Raw genomic sequence first — 23808 nt, 5'->3', positions numbered from 1 at the left:
AGTGGCCCTCAAATGCCTGCAGGTCTCAGTTCACAGCAACACCTCACTGCAAAAAGTGGCTGTTATCACTGCCTTCTCTACTACGTGCCTTGAGGGAAATCACTTTCACATCACTGATGACGACAGTCCTTACAGCCCAGGCGGGAGTACCGTCCCTCCAAGTCAGCATCAGCGAGGCGCATCAGTCCTGTCCCCTGCTACAGAGTTTTCATCCAGTCGGCCTAGAGAATCCCCGAGGGGACTACACCGTGCAAGAGGCGAGGTTAAATGTTAGGGAAATAAAAGCAAAGCAAACCTAGTTTCTGCCTCTATCTTACTTCTCAGAAACTCCACTGTATAACAGAGGAGAAATTCATGCCATATCAGTATTTCTACTTTATACTCAGAGGTTAAAGCAGAGACAACCTGGACATCTAAGAAAGAAGAATAGCTGGGAGATGATGTGGATGAACCCTGTTCCCACCAGAGAGGGAACCAGTGAGAAACAGAACTGGCCAGGGTAAAGCAGGAGACGCTGACAGCCCAGCAAGACTGACAGCTAATGATTTTTTTCCCCCACACGGAGAAGAGTAAACTCAGGCTCTGTGGTGCATTGGACCCCACAAGTCCCATCATCCCAGTTCCCACCACGGTGCCTGCTGCTGTTTTCTCCATCGAGCAGACCGATGTGCTGGAAGGTGACAGGAATGAAGTCTGACTTAGAGCCGCCAGAGCCAGCAGGCTGTCTGACCCCCGAGGGCATCGGAGTCTCAGAGAGAGCCCACTCTTTGTCTCAACCTCAGGTGGCCCGGCTTCTGTACCACTCAGAGCCAAGGACGACATTCATTCTGGCTCTACCTGGGAACTGGCCATGGTCACAGCCAGGAGCTTCCTGGAGAAGGAGCTCACTGACCCTGACCTGGGGTTCTGTGCCCTCTGCAGAACCACTGGTTCAGTGCAAAGACTCCAAGGCCATCACCATGCTGCCAGAAATCATTTTTGTCCACTAATCAAAACCCAATTTGGACTGTCAACAACGAAAGAATATCCTGCTTCAAGGGGACTAGTTATATTTCAAAAATGGAACATTAATAATAATTCTTTCTACAAGCTTGCCCAGTTTTTTTTTTTACTAAACTTGTGCACTGATGCATCATCAGAACTTTGCCCAGAAGGCCCAATACCTCCCGTAAGTGTGAGAGCATGAGGAGAGAACAGAGGGAGAAATTGAGCTTATCTTTAGCCAAGTGCATTTTCAAATTCCTTCTGCCTCTCGAGGACAGAACTATGAGCTTCATGACCTCTGCAAAATGCTTCACTTTTCACTTATTCCAAATTCTGGAGGGGCAAATAATTCCATCTCCATAAATTTTTTAGGAAACTGATTTTATCCTTCTTTTAAAGCCACTTCTATAGTTGAGAGAAGTGGTTAACTGTATCTTTGATATGTATTATAATCAAGAAGAGACAACTAGCATTATTTTTGGCTTTTAGTTATCAATATCATCCAACTGGCCCTGGCTGCCAATTAACATAATTTATACTAAGAGTAAATAAAACAAATATCTCAGACTAAACTTCAATCCAGACTTATCAGGTGTGAACTTGTTAAATAGCTACATCAAGAGTTACTTTTGCTTGGGGGATGTTTCATATTATACTACGTAGCAAAAAAAAAGATTCTGCCAAGAAGGCATATACTTGCTTCCATAGATAGCAAGACCTGGAGAACACACAGCCAGCAGAGCAGAATGGACTCTGAGCTGTGTGCCAGTTCGGTGTGTTAGGTGGGAAAGAGAATGGGAGCACCAGGTAGCCGTCCTATGGGTTAGAGAGTAAAACTAAAAAACACGGGCTCTGAGCAAATGCAGAAGACAGAGAAATAGCTCTGAACTGAACAGTGGACACCTCTACTCAGGCCAGACCACAGGAAGACACCCACAGGCGGCTCTGGATCCAGGAAGCAGAGTCTCTTCTCAGCACACCTGTTTAGACAGCAGCTTGTGCTGGATCCCAGCTGAGAAGAAAAGGAGCTGGCAATGAAGGCACACTTTGTGTCCTTGGGGGTTGTTGCCGGCAGGGGCAAACCGGCCAGGCGCCTCCACCCAGGATGGGCCCAGGGTGCCCTGCCAGGCCTTGTACCTTGAAGTCCCGAATTAAACACAGGAAGCCTTTTTATACACAGACCCAGGGGATCTTACATAACCATCTGTCCAAACTCTGCTATAAGTGCTAAAAAAATTAGGTAGGAGAAATGCCCTTTGACAGAACTCTATCCTTATTGAGCTTATTTCTATTTTGGTGTGCTTCTGATTACACGAGGGCCTGAGGGCTTCTCCTTGCAGGAGAAAGTAAACAGCCATAGTTGTTCTTATTAAATCCAGAGTGAAGGTCACACTTGTTCCAGAGAATGAGTAAGTGACCTCAAGTTTGATATTTAAGTAAGCAAAGGACCATGGTATGAAGTTTGTCAAGTGACTTCTCTCTCTGCTTCAGAAATTTTAACAAGGAGTGACACTTTTATAAACTCTCCAGTTTAATTGTGGTAAGATGTTTTTCCCCTTTCCTTTGTTAACTTTGATGACATTTTCTTCATTCCTTTCAAAGTGTTCTTTTATTATGTTTAACCATCTGGCCAACTGCTTTAACAAGTAATTAAAAACCTTACAGGGGTTTAGAATTTTAATTAGATTATACATTTTTTGATGTATGAGAATGGGGGAAAAATGTAATGGCTTTTTTGCTAGAAAAGGATTATCATCCCCTTTATGCCTTTGCCTTATGTATATTATAAGACTTTGTTAAATTTGAAAAATGTGTTTTTCATTGAGGTCATAAGATTATTTCAGATTGTAGAAACTGAGTTTGGATGGAAGTTTTCTGAACAATAATGCTGAAGAGTAGGTATGCCTTTAGACCTAATTTCCTTAAAGGGACCACTGAGGGACTCAGCAAAGAATTATACAAATTATGGCAAATGGGGAGGATGAGGAGGTTAGTGGCTCTCATGAGGAGGTTCTCAGATCAATTCCTGGCTTCTCAGATGGGTGGTCGGGGCCCTGAGATGCCCGGGCAACAGGTGTGAGTAGCCAAGGAATAGCCTGAGTCCTCTCCTGCCCTAAAGAGAAAGCTTTAGGATTGCAGAGCTGGTGGGTAAGCTCAGGGGAACAGGGATGGCAGCTGTGCCGCAGAGCCAGAGAATCACCAGTTTGGGGTAAGGTAGGAGGGCGGGAGGCTCCATGAGGAAGGCTGGAGACAAAAGGGACATGGAACTGATGGCCCCGGAGAATGAGGATGTGAGACCAAAAAGGTAAGGATAAGGAAAAAGAGGTCACTAGAGATACCCATGAAAACAAAAAGCACTAGGAAAAGGCATGACTCAAATGCCAAATAACTACTCAGACTTTAAGAAGAAATGAAATGATTCCCCCAAAACAAAAAGCAACTAGCAGATACTGGGTATCTGGTGAATAAGATGGTCCTGACAGCAAGGCATAAAAAAGAACTTTAGAGGAAAAAAGGAGAGGCATGGTAGGAAGTAAACTACCATGGCATTATTTATATGTGTTTTTACAAAAGAAGAATCCATTTGAACTTACCAGGAACAGTCTCCTTTGAACAGAGCAGGAATCATGATGACAATGGAACCCAAAGAAAGCAATATAGTCATAGCCCACTATTAAATTCTGAATAAAGCGTAATGTCAATATTATTTGTTTGCTTTAAATAAATAAAACAAGCCATGGATGAAGCAAGGAAGACCCAACTGCAGTTGGCAGAGAGAATAATCATATTTAATACCTTTTAACTGTACATTTAAAAAATGGATAAGATGGTTATTTGTGTGTTACATGTAATTTACCACATTAAAAAACAATCAGCAGAAACCAACACAAATTGTGAAGCAATTTTCCTCCAATTAAAAAAGCATAAAAGCTTCTGCACAGCAAAGGCAACTATAAACAAGATGAAAAGACAGCACTCAGAATGGGAGAAAATAATTGCAAAGGAAACAACTGACAACGGATTAATCTCCAAAACATGTAAGTAGCTCATGTAGCTCAACATCAGAAAAACAGCCCAATCGAAAAATGGACAGAAGACCTAAACAGACATTTCTCCAATGAAGACAACAGATGGACAATAAACACACACAAAAAGATGCTCAATGTCGCTCATTATCAGAGAAATGCAAATCAAAACTACAATGAGGTATCATCTCACACCAATTAGAATGGCCATAATCAAAAAGTCTACAACAACAAATGCTGGAGAGGGTGTGGAGAAAAGGGAACCCTCTTGCACTTTTGGTGGGAATGTAAATTGATACAGCCACTAGGGGGAACAGTATGGAGATTCCTTAAAATACTAGGAATGAAGTTATCACATGATGGAGCAATCCAGCTACTGGGCATATACCCCGAGAAACCATAATTCAAAAAGACATATGTACCCATGCCAATGTTTGCTGCAGCACTATTTACAATAGCCAGGACATAAAAGCAACCTAGATGTCCAATGACAGATGAATGGATAAAGAAGATGTGGTACATACATACAGTGGAATATAACTCAGCCATAAAAAGGAACAAACTTGCGTCAGTTGTAGTGAGTTGGATGAACCTGAGTGTGTTATACAGAGTGAAGTAAGTCAGAAAGAAAGAAATATTGTGTTTTAATGCATATTTATATAGAATCTAGAAAAATGGTACTGATGAACCTATCTGCAGGGGAGGGATGGAGATGCAGACATGGAGAATGGACTTGTGGACCCACCGCAGGAAAGAGGGGGTGGGATGAATTGAATAAGTAGCATCGACATATGGACACTACCATGTGTAAGACAGCTGCTGAGAAATTTCTGTAGAACACAGGGAGCCCAGCCTGGTGTTCCCCGATAACCTGGGGGGCGGGGTGGGATGGGGTGAGAGGAGGCTCAAGAGGGAGGAGAGAGAGAGAGATATAATGTTGACTAATTTGCATTGTTGTATGGCAGAAGCCAACACAATGTAAAGCAGTTTTCCTCCAATTAAAAAATAAAAAAGAAGGAATAGAAATACATTCTCAACCTTGATTGTTGAAAAGTTAAAGAAGAGACAGGAGTTTGAAGGTAGAAGGGGAAAGAATAAGCAACTGTAAGGAAGCTAATGTCCTCATCTTTAGAAGTGCTTCAGAGAGAAAAAGAAGGTTTATATGTACTATTTAATGTTACAAATGTAAACAATAAAGGGATAAAAACTAGTCATATTTTATACTGAGCAGAAGCAGGAAGGGAAGTTAAAAGTGAGCTAAGTTAGGTTAGAAGATAAAGGTTAGGAGGATAAATCAATAAATAACAGCACACTACTTAGCATTTTGGACAAAAATTGTTCCAATATGATTGCTCTTAAAGAGTGGTTAGGTTGGAAGGGGTCAGTTCTTTTCATTGAAAAAAATTTTTTTTATTATTTGATAACTATATTAACTTGATAATTTTATTAAAGACTGAAAGTACACAACCCAATAAAATCCTTTTACAGTCATTTTACAGATGAGAGAATGCTGGGTGAGGAGAGAGGCCATTTAAAGGACTGGTGAGGGCTGGGGCCCTGGAGATGGTCCCCCAACCAGAAGGAGTTTGTGCACTAAGGTCCCAGAGGAGATGAATGGTATATTCTTTGCCATGAGAAGGGGGAAATACAACACTTACCTTGTGAAGGTAAGTGAAGATGAAATGAGAACATGTATGACAGTGGTCAGGATGTGTCAGTGGCTGAAACAGGGGCTGAATATTCCCAAACAAGTTTACACTCATGCATGGGTATTTGTAAGGTTAAAGGCAAAGCAAGACCTTGGAACCAATTCAGTATTTCTTCGTTTCAGGGCTGGTGAGCGGTCCTGACCAGGTTATTTAACCTCCCTAAGCTGCACTCTACTCATCTTCAAAGTGGGGGCGCTGCTTTTCACTGGCCCTTCTGGTGGGTCTGAGAACAGTTCTTAGGCTCATCTCCGGGTCCCCGCTGCCTTTCCACCTCTCCCTATAATCCTGTTTGTAAGCCTACAGTTGTTCACAGGGGAAACAAAATACAAATTGGATTGAAAAGATTATTTCATGAAACTCAGAAGATGGAATTGGCTTTCTGTATATTTCCAGATAAAGAAATAAATGAGAGAGCTGAGGGAAACCCATTATGTCAGATAAGCTGCCTAGTCATAGCAGACAAGAATACTAACCAGATGCAAATGAACTCAGCACAGATCTATACCCCTAGATCAGGCTTCCATGGTGGCTCAGATGGTAAAGAATCCACCTGCAATGCGGGAGACCTAGGTTTGATCCCTGGGTTGGGAAGACCCCCTGGAGAAGGGAACAGCTATCCACTCCAGTATACCAGCCTGGAGAATTCCATGGACTGCAGTCCACGGGGTCCCAAAGAGGTGGATACGACTGAATGACTTTCATTTTCACTTTTCCCTAGGTCATATGAAATTAGTAGACCGTCCAGAGCTCCTCCTTGACATTAATAACAACAACAAAAAAAAACTTTAAAAGGCTTTTTTGGTCAGGAAGAAATATCTCTTAACTATTCCATAGCCTGTTAAAGAAATCATAAATTTTAACTATAGTTTCTGAAAAACATGGTTTAAGTTAGCAAAATCTTTCAAAGATGAGTTCTAACAGACTGGATCACCTACACTGACTCAGGATTTTTAAGAAACAACCCAAACAATAGGTTATTTCACTCCAATTAACTAAAATAAAGTTCTCAACTTTCAAAAAAACATCATATGTCCACCTGTTGCCATGACAATGCCTGTGCTCAGCACCACTTATGATGGAACTGCCAAGGACAGGCAGTCTGCATGCGTGTTTTATATACTACACGTAGGGAGCTAAACCTGTAAGGAGGGGAAGACAGATGACAGGCACCTTGATGAGCTCCTTGGTCCAGGAGCAGAGACAAGAAAGCTTATATCCATATAAGGGCATTAAATCCTCCTCACACATCCTGGACATCCTGTTTCACAATCACACTTCCAAACATGGGACTCAAGCAAATGAAGCAATGGGAAAGCAACAAAGAATTAAACAGCTTTAAGAGCCGTGTTGTGACTCTGCCATCACGGTCTTTCATCAGCCGCGAGTGGCAGTGACTCAAACACCAGCTGCTCCTTCAGTCTCCCCGAGTGAGGAGGAGCCAGCAGCATCCATGTGCGTGTGAGAAAGAAAGAAAGCAGCCTCTCTATCGTAGCCAGAGGTTGGGGGAGCCATCTGTTAGCACTGCGTCGTCTAGTGAGAGCTAAGATACCTCTCTCCCATGCAGACTGCAGTGAAGATTAAATGTGATTATGTTTAGAGAGTACCTGAAAAAAATAATAACTGATATTGTCAATAAACATGTGTTCCCTTCTTTCCACTAGCATTCATGAAGCGGATACTTACTGTTGCTGAGTCCAGCTGCCCTGGCTGCCCCCACGTGTACATCAAAAATGCAGAATAGTCAGAGCTTAGGCATTTGTTTTGGGGACCTTGCATGCTCCAAGTGTGCTGTAGTCCTAAGGGGTTGGTTTTGTATTCTCTGTTTTACAAGGAATGTAAACTGGATAAGTTGATGCCCTACTGATGGGTTGGGCAAAAGAAAAACGAAAACAGCCTTCCGTAGTTCTGGGACAAAACCTAAATAAGAGAAAATAAGAACTAACCAATTTTTAATGAATCACATGGTAGGATGAATAATTCATAATTAATATCAGTGTTGTGCCCAAATACTAATGTCTTCCATTAAGCTGCAGAGGTGAAGCTGAGAAGCTCAGAATGAGGACTGTTAGAAGGAAGCAGGGATGAATGTCCATTTGCTGTGCAGTTCACACACACACACACACACACACACGCACACACTCAAAACTATGCATATATGTGGCTCTGTGCATTTTACATCATAACGTGTAAGAGCTTGTATAATAAACCTGAGGCTAAAACATATATTTAATAGTTAAATGAACAACATAAGCAGGCTGTACACATTTTCAGTACAGCAAAGTGCACTGAACGAGGGGACTGAGAAGGAAAGCTACCACCCTGTCCTCCAGGGCTCCCTGCCTCTTCAGACGCGGAAGTTTCAATTTCCCATGCAAGAAACAGCCATTTGGATTAAACTCACAATTCACTACAAGGAAGAGGGAAGGAAACAGACCAGGAATTGTGCCCTGACAATCTGATATGACAGCTCATGTCAGGTTAGAAAGGTCATGCAATTTATTCCAAGTCATACAACTAGTAATTATTAGAGCAAGGACCCAGGTCTGGATGCACAAGATGTGTGATCTATCCACAAAATACCTAGAAATTTAGGCTTCTGGAGGCAAGTATAGTACAGATGTTAATCTTGAAAAAATGTTCTCATTCTGTTTAAACAACATACCCTAGAGAAGGTTTCCTTTTCTAAAACATTAAAATGTCCAAAGGACTTCCCTGGTGGCTCAGATGGTAAAGAATTTGCCTGCAGTGCAGGAGAACCAGGTTTGATCCCTGGATTGGGAAGATCCCTTGGAGAAGGAAATGGCAACCCAACCCAGTATTCTGGCCTGGAGAATCCCCATGGACAGAGGAGCCTGGTGGGCTACAGTCCATAGGGTCACAAAGAGTCGGACATGAATGAGCAACTAACACTTTCACTTTCAAAATGTCCAAAAGCTTTAGATTATACAATAAAACACTACAGAAAAACCAAGCTGATTTTAAGAAAATGAATGGCCATCCCATATACTGCTTGTTCTCAGGGTTTCCTCAGCAATACTGCAGAACTATAAAAACTACAAAAAAAAAAAAAAAGCCATTCTATAGGAAGAATAACCACACACAATATTTCAGTGTAATTCCCCTTCTGCTGGCCTTTCTTAGAAATCACTGTACAAGTAATTAAGATGGGTCCATTGGAAAATGCTTATTAATGACCACCAAACTGTTTCAATAAGGCAGATAATACATCTGACATGCTAGTAGATTCAAAGTTTGGTCAACCTCAGTTGTACTTTCAAAAAGTTACTTTGGAATAAAATATAGCCATTTCCAGGTTCTCATTTGTATTATTTCTGAAATCTCCTTTAGGCCCATAATGCATTTCTGTGCCTAGTCTTTGCTTTGGCACTTACACCAATTACATGGCCTTGTCAATTCCAGCAATACTGTGCAATACTTAGAATCCTTAATCCACTTTCTCTAAAGCATCCAAAGTTACAAGATCATTTACATACATGTTTAGGATTGTTGAATGTGTATCTGGATGTTCTTAAAAGTTACTTTGGTTTTACATATGATTGCAAAGATGAATAGTTTTTAGTTCATGCAGTGAGAGAATCTGCCCTTCGCTAGTTCCCATGAATTGGTTCAACATTCTTACACCATCATTACTGGAATAATTCTTATTATAAAATAATTTTAAGTATTAACATTAAGCATCTCTTGAAATAATTCTGTTTCATCTTATTAACCTCAACATCTGTGTCATTAGTACTATTTAAAATGTTTTAAAGCAATCTAAGCTATAGCAGAATCTTGAAAAACTTGTCATTTGGTGGGAGTGTGAATGAGGTGACTCACAGTGGAGCTGAGTGGTCTCCTCCATCTTAGGGAAAGTTCTGTTAAATAATCACCTGTTAACTCTGGGTGGTTACATTGAGATAACCAGCTGGCAGTATAACTAACCTCCAGCTGTTGCTTCCTACCATTTTAAACACTGGGTGTAGTTTCCACGAAAATCATGAAAACAAGAAGACCATGCCCAGAAAGCCATATAGACTGTTTCATACTGTTCCACTCAATAGTTTGAGAAAAGTATATGGCAAAACAAGTGGACAACTTCTGAAATGTAAATAAGAGTTCTAGAGTTAGATTTTAACTGATGGGCAATAGAGAAAAAAAGCTAGAAAAAGTGATTATTTTTATTATTACCTTGAGGTTGTCAAATAATTTCAACTTCAAAAGTTACTTTTCTGATCAAAGTTGTCACTTGTCCTTTTCTAGCAACATCCATCAGAATCCCAGGGTGGGGATAACTTACGAAGAGAGGATACGCTGGAGGTGTTCCGAAGAAATTGGTGTAAGCCGTCTTCGTCTTCGCTGGAGCTGACTATGCTGTTCCTCATTTCCAGCATGGACAACTGAGTGCAAAGGCTGAGCTGGTGGTCCAATTTTTTGATCTTCTGTAAAGCAAAGTTTTAAGATTTCTGAGCGCTATGGGGCTTAGATCATAGCTTTCCTGTAAGTAGCATTTACTTTTCCTTGAAATAAGGAACTGTTGGTACATAGTGCCAAATAAAGAGGAGCTATAATTTTTTATTATAAGCTATTACTGCAAATACATTATAAAAATTTAATATACTCACTGGACTATTTATTAATCTGCAAAATGCTAAGCACCAACCTAATTTGATAACTGCCTAGACAAGATAACTTGAAGAGTGCCCACACCCATACTCATAGTCCCTGGGGGACAGTACTTATGGAAACAATGTTTTGCAAGTTCTCTTCTGTAATCACTTAAACTTCTTTCTCAGCAAATGTGGGGAAATGAAGATCAAATTGCAAATTGTTGAAGATCCGTACAGCTCTGAAATGCCTAACTGAATGGCCACAGGCTTCCATTCCTATACCTCTCTTGTCGCTTATGGGCTTTCTGGAAAGGAACCTGATCAGTAGGATGTGCAAGACTGGAAGACATGGGGTTAAAATGCCAACCTCCTGCTTGCTGGGGTTGATCAGCATTTATCGGTCTGCCCTGCCTTTCCTGGCCTACACACATCACCCTTAGTCCTCCGGCTCACTTACCATTTTCTTTAGACTCCTTGAAAGACATTTTATGAAGAGGACAGCACATCTCACTACACATGTGTCTGACATGTGCAGACACCTCACTAGGTCATGGGAAATATAGTAATTACATGGTATTTCCTCATTCTTGAGAAATGATCCCCTGAAGTGTCTCTCAATTATAAGCATCCCCACTTCATTTAACATAGAACTAATTCATGATTAGTTAATGAAAATTCAGGAAACTATACACTGCATAAAGGAGGAATACCTCACTCTACATATGAATTTAACTAAGTAAAAGGACTCAGAAAAATACATACTTTATCATTTAAGGTGGGATCATTCAATGAGTAGAGCTTGTTTGTAATGTCTTTTCCTATAAGATACCTAAATATTTCATACAGAAAAGGCTCTGATTCCAGAAAGTAAGTTAATCTTTCTCTTGACCAGCATAAAAATCTGCAATTATCATCTGCAATAATTGTGACCTGCCAAAGAAACAGAAAGAAAAATGTATATGAATTATGATGTCAGTAACTTGGGGCAAGGGAAGAGTGGAATAATTTAGTGGATATTATTATAGCAATGTTTTATCATATTAGTTAAAATAACACTCATAAACACAAGCTTCTATAAATATAACATTATGTTTAAAATCAAGCAGTCTTCCCAGTGTACAGTAAAGAACCCGCCTGCAATGCAGGAGACACAAGACACGCAGATTCAATCCCTGGGTCGGGAAGATCCCCTGGAGGAGGGCATGGCAGCCCACTCCAGCATTCTTGCCTGGAGAATCCGCATGGACAGAGGAGTCTGGTGGGCTATGGTCCATAAGGTCGCAAGAAGTCAGACATGACCAGAGCAGCTGAGCACACAATCTGTAGACTAAGTGAAAATAAAGTCTTCAAGTTTTGTTGTTCTGTTTTGTAAGCTCTGGTGATAGAAGACTGGCCTCCATGTCAATAGCACTGCTAGAGTGTACTAGACTGATGCCCCAATTGGGCATTCAATATGGCTAAATATTTCTTTACACCTGGATTATTATACTGGAGAATGAAAAAAGGAACTCATGTGAATTGATTTTACCCAGATGGTCATTGATGAATAAGGCTAGTAAGGGTCCCTTTTTTGTTCCTTCTGTCATAGGTATTTCTTGTGTGTGAACTACCAAGGGTAGCACAATGGGGACACACACAGAGATGCTCCAGCTAGCTCAGAACTGGGAAACCACACTCTTTCCCTCAGTGTCATTACATAAGAAAGTGGGCGAGCATTTTAATTGCACCGTGCAGAGCTCAAGTGTTCCTTAAAGAAATCCCCTCTCCAGAATGAGGAGCTCAGTGTGAGGACGCCCTTCCTCACACGCAGGTCCTTCCATCAGCTTCACACGGCATGCCTGTCACTGGACTCCAGCTCATCCACGGTCCATTCTCTCTCCTGAGCACCCTGAGGGCAGGGCTGTGCATCTTCATACTGAGTGCCTGGCTTCCAACACAGTGTGGTGCTCGCTGCAGATTTACTGATGAAGGTGTTAAGAGATGAACACACATACTACTGAAGGCACAACATGTTTTTATATCTTTTTTTTTTTTAGTTTTTTTTTTTTAGTTATTTATTTATGTATTTTATCTTTAACATTAAACCCAATGCCTTTCCAAGCGGGAGATTAATACAAGTTTTCAAAATTGACATGAAGTCATATCTGGGCTCAGAGCAAATGTTTCCAGAGGAGCTCTTTACCCTTTGTTAGTCAGAAAACTAAATGTATTTCAGATGACAAGATAGGTTTTCTCTCTACTAGGAGAGAAAACAGAAAACCCAGCTTCTCTCCTTGTGTCAGTGGCTGAAATCTGATCCTTGGTAAATCAGAGGGTTTGACTACAAAAGACGAGTCAGTTCTTTGACTACAAAAGAACAGTCAGTGTTCCCAGGAAAATAAAACTGTACTTATTTATTATGTTAAATAATATTAAAATACTATATTAAATAATAAATCTGCCAAACCAAACACATTGGCATTTAAGAAACGCATCAGCAGCTCTGTGGTTCCACAAAACACTAAATTTCATTTATTCTTTCAACATACATTGTTAGGCTGGTAGTTTATGCCAGACCCAGTTCAAGGCACTGGGGTTATCATGGTGAACAAGAAAGACAAGATCCTTGCCCTGTGATGCTTACATTAATGGAGGAAGCTGATAATAAATGTGACAACCTCAGGTGGCAGTAAGTGTTTTGACAAACCACAGGACAGGGGAAAATGGAAGAGAATGACTAGGAAATTCCAGGTACACATAATGCCCTTCCTTTACGAATGTATTGTATTTTGAAACATTTAACATGCTTTTGTATCTATCATGTAAGCAGATCCTTAAAACTGCTTTTGAGATAAGACAGATAACATTCTTCCTCATTTTCCAGATGCTAAATAAGCACCAAAAAATTTACATATGGACACATGTTAATGAACAGTGGAGTGAGTGCTTCTGACTTCCAGCCCAGACATGTTTTCCCACCAGGTGGGAAATCCTATATGTACTAGATTTATCAAGACAATCACCGAGAAAGCCATTTGGTGAAGTGAGCACAAGGCTGACTCGCCATCAAGAATCCTCTGTGTAAAGAACAACTGAACATAGTATCATAAATCCTAATTCTAATGGAGGAAGCTGGTAATAAGTAAAGATATGTGACCAAGGACAAAAAGATTTATAGGAAGAGACGTATAAGATCAAGAGACATAGAAGCCTGTCCTTAGGAGTTCCCAGAAACAGTAGGAGATGGGTATGTTAACAAAAGATGACTGAATAATATTCTCGAGGAGTGAATATTTTTAGAGAAGGTGAGCACGGGGCACTCAGGATGACCCAGTCCTGCACCCAAGCATTGAAGAAAGGGTTAGGGGAGTTGAAGTCCCTTCATTCTGCAAAGACATCATCCATGCCTTTGGAAGATACAATTCATGCACGGTGGGGGAAGAAGTAAAGGAGAAGTTGGAAATTATCCAGGAAAAGAAGAAACCATTGCACAGGTGATGTATTGCACATGCATTTAACTTTTTTCCAACAATTTTAATAACCTCAAGTTTTCCATGAGGCAAAAATACTTTTAATATGATATTATAGTTTGCTTAGAACCATTGCTTAGAACTATTTTCAAAAATTGAAGTTTAGTTGATTTGGTGTTTCAGGTATATAGCAAAAGGATTTGTTTATACATACATACATACATATATATATATATATATCTCCTTTTTCAGGTTATTTTTCATTATAGGTTATTATAAGGTTGAATACAGTTCCTTGTGGCATCAGATCAGAAAAGGAGTATATCAAGGTTGTATATTGTCACCCTGCTTATTTAACTCAGAGTACATCAAGCAAATGTTGGACTGGATGAAGCACAACCTGGAATCAAGATTGCCTGGAGAAATGATATCAGATATGCAGATGACACCACCTTTATGGCAGAAAGTGAAGAAGAACTAAAGAGCATCTTGATGAAAGTGAAAGAGAAAAGTGAAAAAGTTGGCTTAAAACTCAACATTCAGAAAACTAAAATCATGGCATCTGGTCCCATCACTCCATGGCAAATAGATGGGGAAAGAGTGACAGACTTTATTTGGGGGGGCTCCAAAATCACTGCAGATGGTGACTGCAACCATGAAAGTAAAAGACGCTTGGTCCTTGGAAGAAAAGTCATGACCAACCTAGACAGCATATTAAAAAGCAGAGACATTACTTTGCAAACAAAGGTCCATCTAGTCAAGGCTATGGTTTTTCCAGTAGTCATGTATGGATGTGAGAGTTGGACTATAAGGAAAGCTGAGCAGCAAAGAATTGATGCTTTTGAACTATGGTGTTGGAGAAGACTCTTGAGAGTCCCTTGGACAGCAAGGAGATCCAGCCAGTCCATCCTAAAGGAAATCAGTCCTGGGTGTTCATTGGAAGGACTGATGCTGAAGCTGAAAGTCCAATACTTTGGCCAGCTGATAGGAGGAACTGCCTCATTTGAAAAGACCCTGATGCTGGAAAAGATTGAAGGCAGGAGGAGAAGGGAATGACAGAGGATGAGATGGTTGGATGGCATCACCAACTCAATGGATATGAGTTTGAGTAAACTCCAGGAGTTGGTGATGGACAGGGAGGCCTGGCGTGCTGCAGTCCATGGGGTCACAAAGAGTCAGAGGTGATTGAGCAACTGAAGTGAACTTCTGCTGTCAAGAAAGTGATTCAGTTATACATATATACATTCTTTTTTAATATTCCTTTCCATTACTGTTTATCATAGGATATTGAATATAGTTCCCTGTGCGATACAGTAGGGCCTTGCTGTTTATCCATTCTATTCTTAATACCTTACATCTGCTAACCTGAAACTCCCACTTCACCCCTAACTCCCTCCTCCATGGCAACCATAAATCTGTTTTCTATGTCTGTGAGTCTGTTTGTTTTGTAAATAGGTTCATTTGTGTCATATTTTAGGTTCCATACATAAGTGACATTATATGGTATTTGTCTTTGTCTTTCTGACTTTACTTAGTTCGATAATCACTAGTTCCATTTATGTTGCTATTTCATTCTTTTTTATGACTGAGTAATATTCCATTATATGTATGTACCACATCTTGATCCATCCATCTGTTGATGGACATTTAGGTTTCTTTTATGTCTTAGCTATTGTAAATAGCGCTGCGATGAACAATGGAGTGCTTGTATCTTTTTGACTTATAGCTCTGTATGGACATATGGCCAGGAGTGGGATTGCTGGATCATATGCTAATTCTATATCTAGTTTTCTGAGGAATCTCCATACGGTTTTCTATGGTGGCTGCACCAACTTCCATTCCCACCAACAGTGTAGGAGGGTTCTTTTTTCTCCACATCCTCTCTAGGCCATTCTGATCAGTGTAAGATGGTACCTCATTGTAATTTTGATTTGCATTTCTCTAATAATTAGTGATGTTGAGCATCTATTCTTGTGCCTATTTGCCATCTGTATTTCTTCTTTGCAGAGATGTCTATTTAGGTCTTCTGCTCATTTTTTCATTGGGCTTTTTGTTGTTGTCAAGTTGTATGAACTGTTTGTATATTTTGGAAATTAAGCCCTTGTCAGCTGCATCGTTTGCAAATATTTTCTCCCATTCTGTAGGTTGTCTTTTCATTTTGTTGATGGTTTCCTTTGCTGTGCAAAAACTTGTAAATTTGATTAGGCTCCATTTCTTTGTTTTGTTCTAATTTCTATTGCCTTGGGAGACTGACCTAAGAAAACATTGGTATGATTTATATCGGATAATGTTTTGTCTATGTTCTCTTCTAAGAGTTTTATGGTATTATGTCTTATGTTTAAGTCCTTAAGCCATTTTGAGCTTAACTTTGTGTACCTGAGAGCTTGTATTCTAACTTCATTGATTTACATGTGACTAGGCAATCATTTTTTATTAATGGTTGAAAACTACTTTAAACCTGTTTAAATTATTATTCAATTTAAATGTAGTAACAGTATTCATATAATAAGCTATGCATGCAAGCTAAGTCACTTCAGTTGTGTCCAACTCTTTGTGACCCTTCAGACCATAGCCCCCCTGGCTGTTCTGTCCATGGGATTATCCAGGCAAGAATATTGGAGTGGATTGCCATGCCCTCCTCCAGGGGATCTTCCCAATCCAGGGATGGAACCTGAGTCTTATGTCTCTTGCATTGACAGGAGGGTTCTTAACCACTAGTGACACCTGGGAAGTTGAGTCTTTCAAGTCCACAAGAGCAAGCATTTAGTTGGAAGCAGGTAGTTAGCATATTGACTGAGGTCATTTCACTCGATAGCTAATGCTTCATTTCTATCAAATAGACAGTTTACTTAATGATTTCCTGTCACAGCAGCCAAGTGAAACATATCTTTAATGAGGAATTTTTTGAAGCACCTAGGAATTCTTAAAGCTTCCATAAAGTACATTTGCTTTTTAGATTATTAGGGTATCTCAGCAGTGCCATGCTTGAGTTCTTGTGAATTTTACAGAAGAAATAAAAGCCTACACAGTAGTGGAAGACACAAAAGAATTTCTCTCAAGTAGAAAATTAGACAAAGCATTTGTAACCAGGTTTGCTGCAATTACTCAAGGTGCTGGATTAGTCCCAAACCAATCCTACACCCTCACTTAATGAAAAGACTTTATCAAGAACCAGGGTGTCGGAGGGAAATGCTGAATGTGCTAGCATGGGAAATGGCAGTCTGACATTATGACTGACTGACTGTCCTCAGGGGAGAATTTATTATTTTCTTTGTGTACTGTACAACATTTCACACATGAAAATGTCCCAGAAGTGTTCCATTCAGCTAATTTTTATTGAGTTCTCATCCACCCTGAAACACAACAGAGCCAAGGCTGGCAGATTAAATTGCTTTGCAACTTAACCCAAAGATTTACTTAACACTAAGAGAAGGTTTTATTTAAAAGCAGTTAAAACTCAGTGTTCCTTTATTTCACCAGAGCCTGGACATCTGCCTCCAAGACATTCTTTTTCTCTTAAAGTCAATAAAGGTTTGTTTTTCAAGCTTCACAGCACAGGATGTGCTATCGATTATGGGAAGGCAACAGCGGGAGGTAGAACCCAAAAGAAAAATGAAAATGGCAAAGCTCACTAGAGATGAAATGACTGTACAAAGAAGAAATAAGACACAAAACACTACTTCTGCCTTTTGTGATATTGATACTCAAGATTCTCCCAAGAGTTCTCAGAAGCAGCCTGGGTCTGTAAGTCCTAGCAGAGCACCAAGGGATGCTGGATGTTTAGAGTTGGTGTGTCAGCTCCGTCAATCTGCCTGTCATCATAATTACCGCACGTTCCTGAACAACACTCACTGTGTGATCTCAAGGGACAGTTGCCAATTCTACTGGCTTCCTTTCTTCCTTTCATCCTACTGTTGAATTCACTAGCACCCCTACCAAAGAATGAATTTAAAGATACAAAAATGCAAAGGAAGCAGCACCTTGTCAGAACACTTATAAGCATCCAGAGTTAGAGAAGAATGAAATTAGCAGGTAAAAGGGTGTGTGGGTGCAGAAGTCTGGCCACTGACAATTTCAAGTGTCCTCTGCCATTGGCATAGAGAGTGAAAAGCTGATCCTAGGAGCACATGATGGTTTTCATCTGGGAACTCGCTTCAGGAAGAGGCAGTATACTCCTACACAGATGTGCAACAGCTATTTTTACTCTTGAGTATCCGCCAATAGGAACATTTGGTGAACAATCAAAACAGAATCTCTCCCGAGGGCTTACTCTGATGGGAGTCTTTTCCAACTGTACGGGACTTAGGCTCGATGGTGCCAGAGCAGTTTTTATCCATTGATCGATCAGCCACACCAGACTCTGTGCAGAGAAAAGCTGACTAGTGCTTGGGGAGGCTGAACCACTATCTTTCACCCCGTTAGGGTACCTTGAGTTTGGTCATATTTTTAGAAACATGAGAAGCAAATCAATCATGAGGACTATTTCTCAATTGCCAAATCCCAATCCCCTGTCCTGAAGAAGCAGAAGAACTGTGATGAGTGGTAGAAAGTCCTTTGTTTGTTAATTACATATAATTTGTAGTCCAGTGTTAAAGACAGTACACGTTATGTCCCAGGGGCTACAGGCTGCTGGAAACACAGGAGGTTCAGCCCCCTACCTTTCCCCAAATGCTGGTCTCTTCAGGATCCTATGAAACAGTTATTGTGTAAAATCACTTGCTACTATAAACAGAGAAATAGATGCAGCAGATAAATGTTGGACTTTGGAAGAAGAAATAGGAAGCAGGTCAGAGGAAAAGAGGGAGAGAGGAAAGAAGTGGCCCCGGACCAGTTTATAGATGGTGGTGATTAAAGATACTGTAAGAATAAATCTCCGTGCAGAGCTGACCCCAGAAAAACCCAAGGGAGTGTGTAAGTTAGAGGAGGCAGGATGTAGGATCTGCTTTTTCCTCCTGGGGACAGCATTGCAGCCAGGTAGTAAATTTATATGAGACCCTCTAGTAAATGCACATAACTTTAACACATTGTGTGGTTACTCAGGTAGGGTAGGAGTGAGGCAGGCCTGAAACCATTGTAAATCCACTTAACTAGTGTCTGTGAATGTCCCCTTGTATCTCCATGTGGCATCCCCAAGAGTGTGGCATCTCAAAATGAGACTCAATGATAAGACTTTGTCATCAAGAAACACTGATTTTTCCTCCGTCAGGTGGTAGCATCCCCTTCTACTCCATTTTCTACATAAATGTTTACATTTACCCTCCTGCTCATAAGAAACCCTGTTCTCAGGATACTTCCTTAATGCCATTTAGCTAAAAGCTCAGGTTAAAGGAAACTCTCCATTTTCTTGGTTACTTTTGTGACAATACTGAGGGGAATAAAATAGGACAGCTGGACATTTATAGGAAGAATCAGAACAAAGTATCACAAATGGAGCTTTTTTTTTTTTTAAGATACTAAAAGAACCAAGCTGAGTACTTCAAATTATTCTAACTGTAAAGAACTTCATTTTTTGCTGTTAAACATATTCATTACATTTAAAAGAGTACAGTGGTTAACTTTTTTTCATGAGGATTAACGAAATAGGTTCTCTATGGCAAAATCAGTTTCTTGCTTTTCCCCAGTAAAAGTAACCAATTACATGTTTTAAGTACACTGATTATCCATAACTGACCTTTTCCTTTTTTTTTTCATAACAAAAGCATTAGATGTTCTCTATGGAAAACGTAGAAAAATCAGAAAAATTCAACAAAACAAAAAGGAAGAAAACAAAACAATCAAACTTACAATTCAGAAATAAGTGTTAACATAATGACTAAATCAGGATATATCTTTCTAGACCTCTTCTTGTGTACCTGTACACACCACTTTCAGTTTTACAAGGAACTTCCCTGATGGTCCAGTAGTTAGGAATCTGCCCGCCAGTGCAGGGGACACAGGTTTGATCCCTGGTTCAGGAAGATCCCACATGCTACAAAGCAACTAAGCCCCTGCCACAAGAGAAGCCACCTCAACAAGAAGCCTATACACCACACTGAAGAGTAACTCCCATTCTCTGCAACTAGACAAAAGCAGGACTGCCAAAAATAAATTTTAAAAAATTTTTGCAAAAATGGGATCATACTATATATACCATATGGTAATCTCTTTTTTCAATAAATCATGGCCACTTTTCCATCCATATCCTTTGGATTTTGAATACGACATTAACTAGTTTCAATCTTCTTAAGAATCATGCCAAAACATACCTGGAATTTTTCACCTTTGTGCATCTGGGTTGATCTAAATTCAGGAGAATCTATAAAGGCACAGGGGTAAATGTTATGCAGAAAATGTCCTCGATAGGAAACCTTCATTCTGATAACAGAAATTAGTGTTAATAAATGCATAATAATTCACACATATCATGACAAGCTTTAAAATCTCCATAATCTTATGGGTTTTTTATTTTGTAAAAACTTAAAGACCCCACAGGAGACTGACATCATTAAAAAGTACTTCCTGAGGCACAAGTATTAGTTTCAAAATAAGTTTCACTAACAACAAGGGGAAAAAAGTGTCCATATTGAAGCAGACATGTCTAATTTCATCAGTGTCTAGCTGGAGTGACCATATAATTCATTATTCAAACTGGTACACTTCTGAGCAAGAACAGACACTGCTGTCTCCCTAGGACACTGATATTTCTAGGAGTTGCATGTTTGTGATATTCAAAAAAATAAGCAAGTTGCCTCTAAAACACGCATAAGCTTCTTAAATTTTAATATCCAATTTAAACCTATTCCAGTTCTGCCTCATTTAAACTTACTAAAAAGGTGAAAACTATTCATAAGTAAAAATCTTGATAGCAACATGATTCACGGAGATAAATCCTACATAACTTTACCACATTATTCTGTAACATTCTATAATGCAGTTGTCCAGATGAAAATTCACCTCCATGACCACTTACTCCATTAGTTGGCAACATTCCCTTTCATTCATTTCCTACCCAGAGGCCCGAAGATTCCAGGCAAACAAGGCATTTTGATTTCCATAGAGCACTTACTTTCCTTTCAGGAGAATACTCAGACGGTCGTCAACTGAGGTTAGATCCTCTACAGCATAGCTCTCGCCCTTTTTCAACGTTTGGATCATGCAAAACTGTCCAGTTAATCTTCTGAACAAATCTGGAGACACACGGAGGGGTTCAAACAATCGCCGGTAGATGCTTCTGAGTTCCTTTTCGATCTTTACCTGAAAGGAAGCAGTGACCGAATGCCACATCTCATGCAGCAACCCCGAAACATCAGCTACTGTGGTCTAAATAGAGTTTGGGGAATAAACGGATCTGCAATACATGCTATCGCCCTTCTATATTTTGGTCAGTGGAATCTGACACCGAGAGTAAGTGGTGATGTAAGTTTAGATGCTAAAAGGGCACTTTTGCAGTTAAGCCGAATTCTGAGAGCATATGGTGAAGATCTGCACTGTTGATTACATCTCTGTCTATGCACTACCAAGCAGCCGTGGCGGTTCTGATTGTTGTCACAGTATTTACCTTGCCCATCTTAGCATTTTCTATAAATAACATATTAATAAAAGCTTTTCATTTGAGAACATTTTTGTTTCACAGAAAGAAGTTACACTAACTTTGAAATATTACAGCAAGGAAATAAGTACATAAATTAGGAATCAACTTGGAAACAAATTTATTAAGATTGATGCATTAAATGTTTTACTTATGTGCAATTATTATCTAGTGAGTTAATACAGGAAATCAAATATCCTTAGCTGTAATTGCTACTTCTCATGTATTTATTCCAAAGCAAAGTGAAGAATGTAAAATTCAAATGGCTCAGTCGCCTCTGTTGTCAGACTATCCAAGGCCCAAGTCAAGCCTATCTGTGTGCCCAGCATTAGTCTGGGAAATCTGTACTGCATGCAAATGAACCTTCATGTTCAAGTGATCATCCATCTCAATGAAATCTGTGGCAGCTATGCCATGAAGCTACAGACCCAGGAGATCAGGGCTGCTCAGATGTCACCATAGCCTCTCTGACACTCTTATTTCCTGCTGTTTTGTTTTAATGAAGAATTAACATTTATATTTTTCAAAAAGATAGGCTTATAGCCCGAGAAGAAACAAAAGCACAGATACTGAGTGATTTACTTCCTCGGTGGCACAATTACATCAACAGCAACTCCTGAATCTTACGTTCAGAATGTAGGATTCTAGGAAGTTCTGATATTGAGAAGCTGAAATCCTTATTATTACTATCATCTACCTCTCCACTCCAGAGCTTTTGTAATGAGTGTCTCATTAATTCACAGATCTGTCTCACTTTCAGCATGCACACTAGCCAGTGTGGCACAATGATCATATGAACTGAAAAACTGACTTAAATTCAGAATCTGCTCATCCTGCCAGCCTTAGCTCAAGTCCCAGTTCTTCCATGAAGCCCTCTAAATTCCTCTCTTTGAAAGCATTCACTTATCAAAGGTTTTCTCGAGCACCAATTACGTGCCAGCCATGCTTGGCAGGAACAGGGAACACAACAATAAGTGTGGTAGATGATCCTATTGTTTGCAGCTCCTGGCTGCTTCCACCCCTGAAAGAGGATCGCATATCCTCTTAACCCACCCTATTCCCACATCATCAGGCTTGGTCATGTCAGTTGCTCTGGCAAGCAGAATTGATATATGCTCCTCCTGAGCAGAAGTTTTAAGAAACAATAAGTGTTTCTTTTGTTCTCTTATATGCTTCTCTCTGCCATGACAATGCATGTCCAAACAGAACCTACTGCTTCAGCAGAGATCCTGAAATGAAGACACGCGGAGAAATGAAGAATTGCAGCTGTACCCAGCTGCCACAGTCCACATATTAGGTGAGTGAAGAAAAAACTTGTTGCTGTTACATGGCACGAAGACTTTCAGACTGTTACACAGCATAACGTAGTGAAAAGTGACTAACACAGTAAGTAAAACAGAGTGGGTTACAATGTTTGAGGAGGTCACAATCTAGTGGAATGTCTATGACACATGCCAATCTGTATCAGGGAAATTGTAATTTCCTATGAATTGTCATTTCTAATAGTTTTCTATGTGCATGTCTGGCCTTGAACATAAGATTAGAGCAAGCATGTTATCTTTTGCTCTACTGAATATTTGTATGTGCTTTGGACAGTCAATAGTCAACAAACAGCTGTGGAGTGATTGCTACAGGTCATGCTATTTTCCTTTTCTGTTAGCATCAATTTGTTCTTGGTATGACCAAGGAAACACAGCAAGATAAACTGGAGTGGAAAAGAAAAAGTTAAATATTACTGTTTTCATTACAATTCACTGAAAATGGTGATCTCCTTAAATGAGTATTTTGGACATAGGGAAAAAAAGCTATTACATTTAAAAACTAGCATAAAACATAACATGAGCTATTTGTAAATCATTAGTGTGTTGCTGAAAGTTGTCTATGAGCACTTAATTTTACAACTAGGCAAAGATATTACCAAATGATATTTGAATATCAATAGGCAGAAGAAATAATGAACTTAAATGACTAAAAAGAGAGAATACTGTCATGTTCTCTAATGTCTAAATTGCCCTAATGATTAAAAATGCTTTAAAAACTCATTTGTGGAACAAATTTCATGATATTCAAATATTGCATTTTCAGGCATATATACACAAAAAGTCTCATCTTCAGAAAAATGATATTAAAGGGCCTAAGGATAGTAGAGGCTCATTCTCAAATATGAACAAAGTACTTGATTAGCTTTAAAATCTCTTATTAATTAATTGTTAGTAATTACCGGTCTTTTCTTGTACAAAAGATATGAAAGATGCAAAATGTTGATCCCCAGGAACACCGAGTTCCAGATCATGATATCCAAGGCACATCGGTAGAGAGTGGCCCAGACGACATAAAGGGCACATCCTATAACGAAGTGGGCATGTTAGATGTCTTGTAGCTTAATAAGCTTGTCTTGTAGCTTCAGCATGTAGCTTAATACATTTGTCATCCTCTGTATATAAAATAAACCAAACACATCTT

At 39.7% G+C, this 23808-nt stretch overlaps 1 protein-coding gene across 1 annotated transcript in view; it reads right to left on the bottom strand.

The window, feature by feature from the left end:
• BVES (blood vessel epicardial substance) overlaps positions 1-23808 on the bottom strand; it is a 46160-nt gene that overhangs the window by 11084 nt on the left and 11268 nt on the right. Inside the window, exons 3-7 of the mRNA XM_061131523.1 lie at positions 23567-23691; positions 20824-21011; positions 20024-20132; positions 11092-11259; positions 10020-10161 (exon numbers count right to left, since the gene is read on the bottom strand). Coding sequence (XP_060987506.1) covers positions 10020-10161; positions 11092-11259; positions 20024-20132; positions 20824-21011; positions 23567-23691 — 732 coding nt within the window. The remainder of the gene's footprint in view (positions 1-10019; positions 10162-11091; positions 11260-20023; positions 20133-20823; positions 21012-23566; positions 23692-23808) is intronic.

The sequence above is a fragment of the Dama dama genome, chromosome 28, assembly GCF_033118175.1.
Source record: "Dama dama isolate Ldn47 chromosome 28, ASM3311817v1, whole genome shotgun sequence".
In the NCBI taxonomy this organism is placed as follows: domain Eukaryota; kingdom Metazoa; phylum Chordata; class Mammalia; order Artiodactyla; family Cervidae; genus Dama; species Dama dama.
Note: the sequence above shows the minus strand (reverse complement) of the source record. Positions and strands in the feature narration are given on the sequence as shown.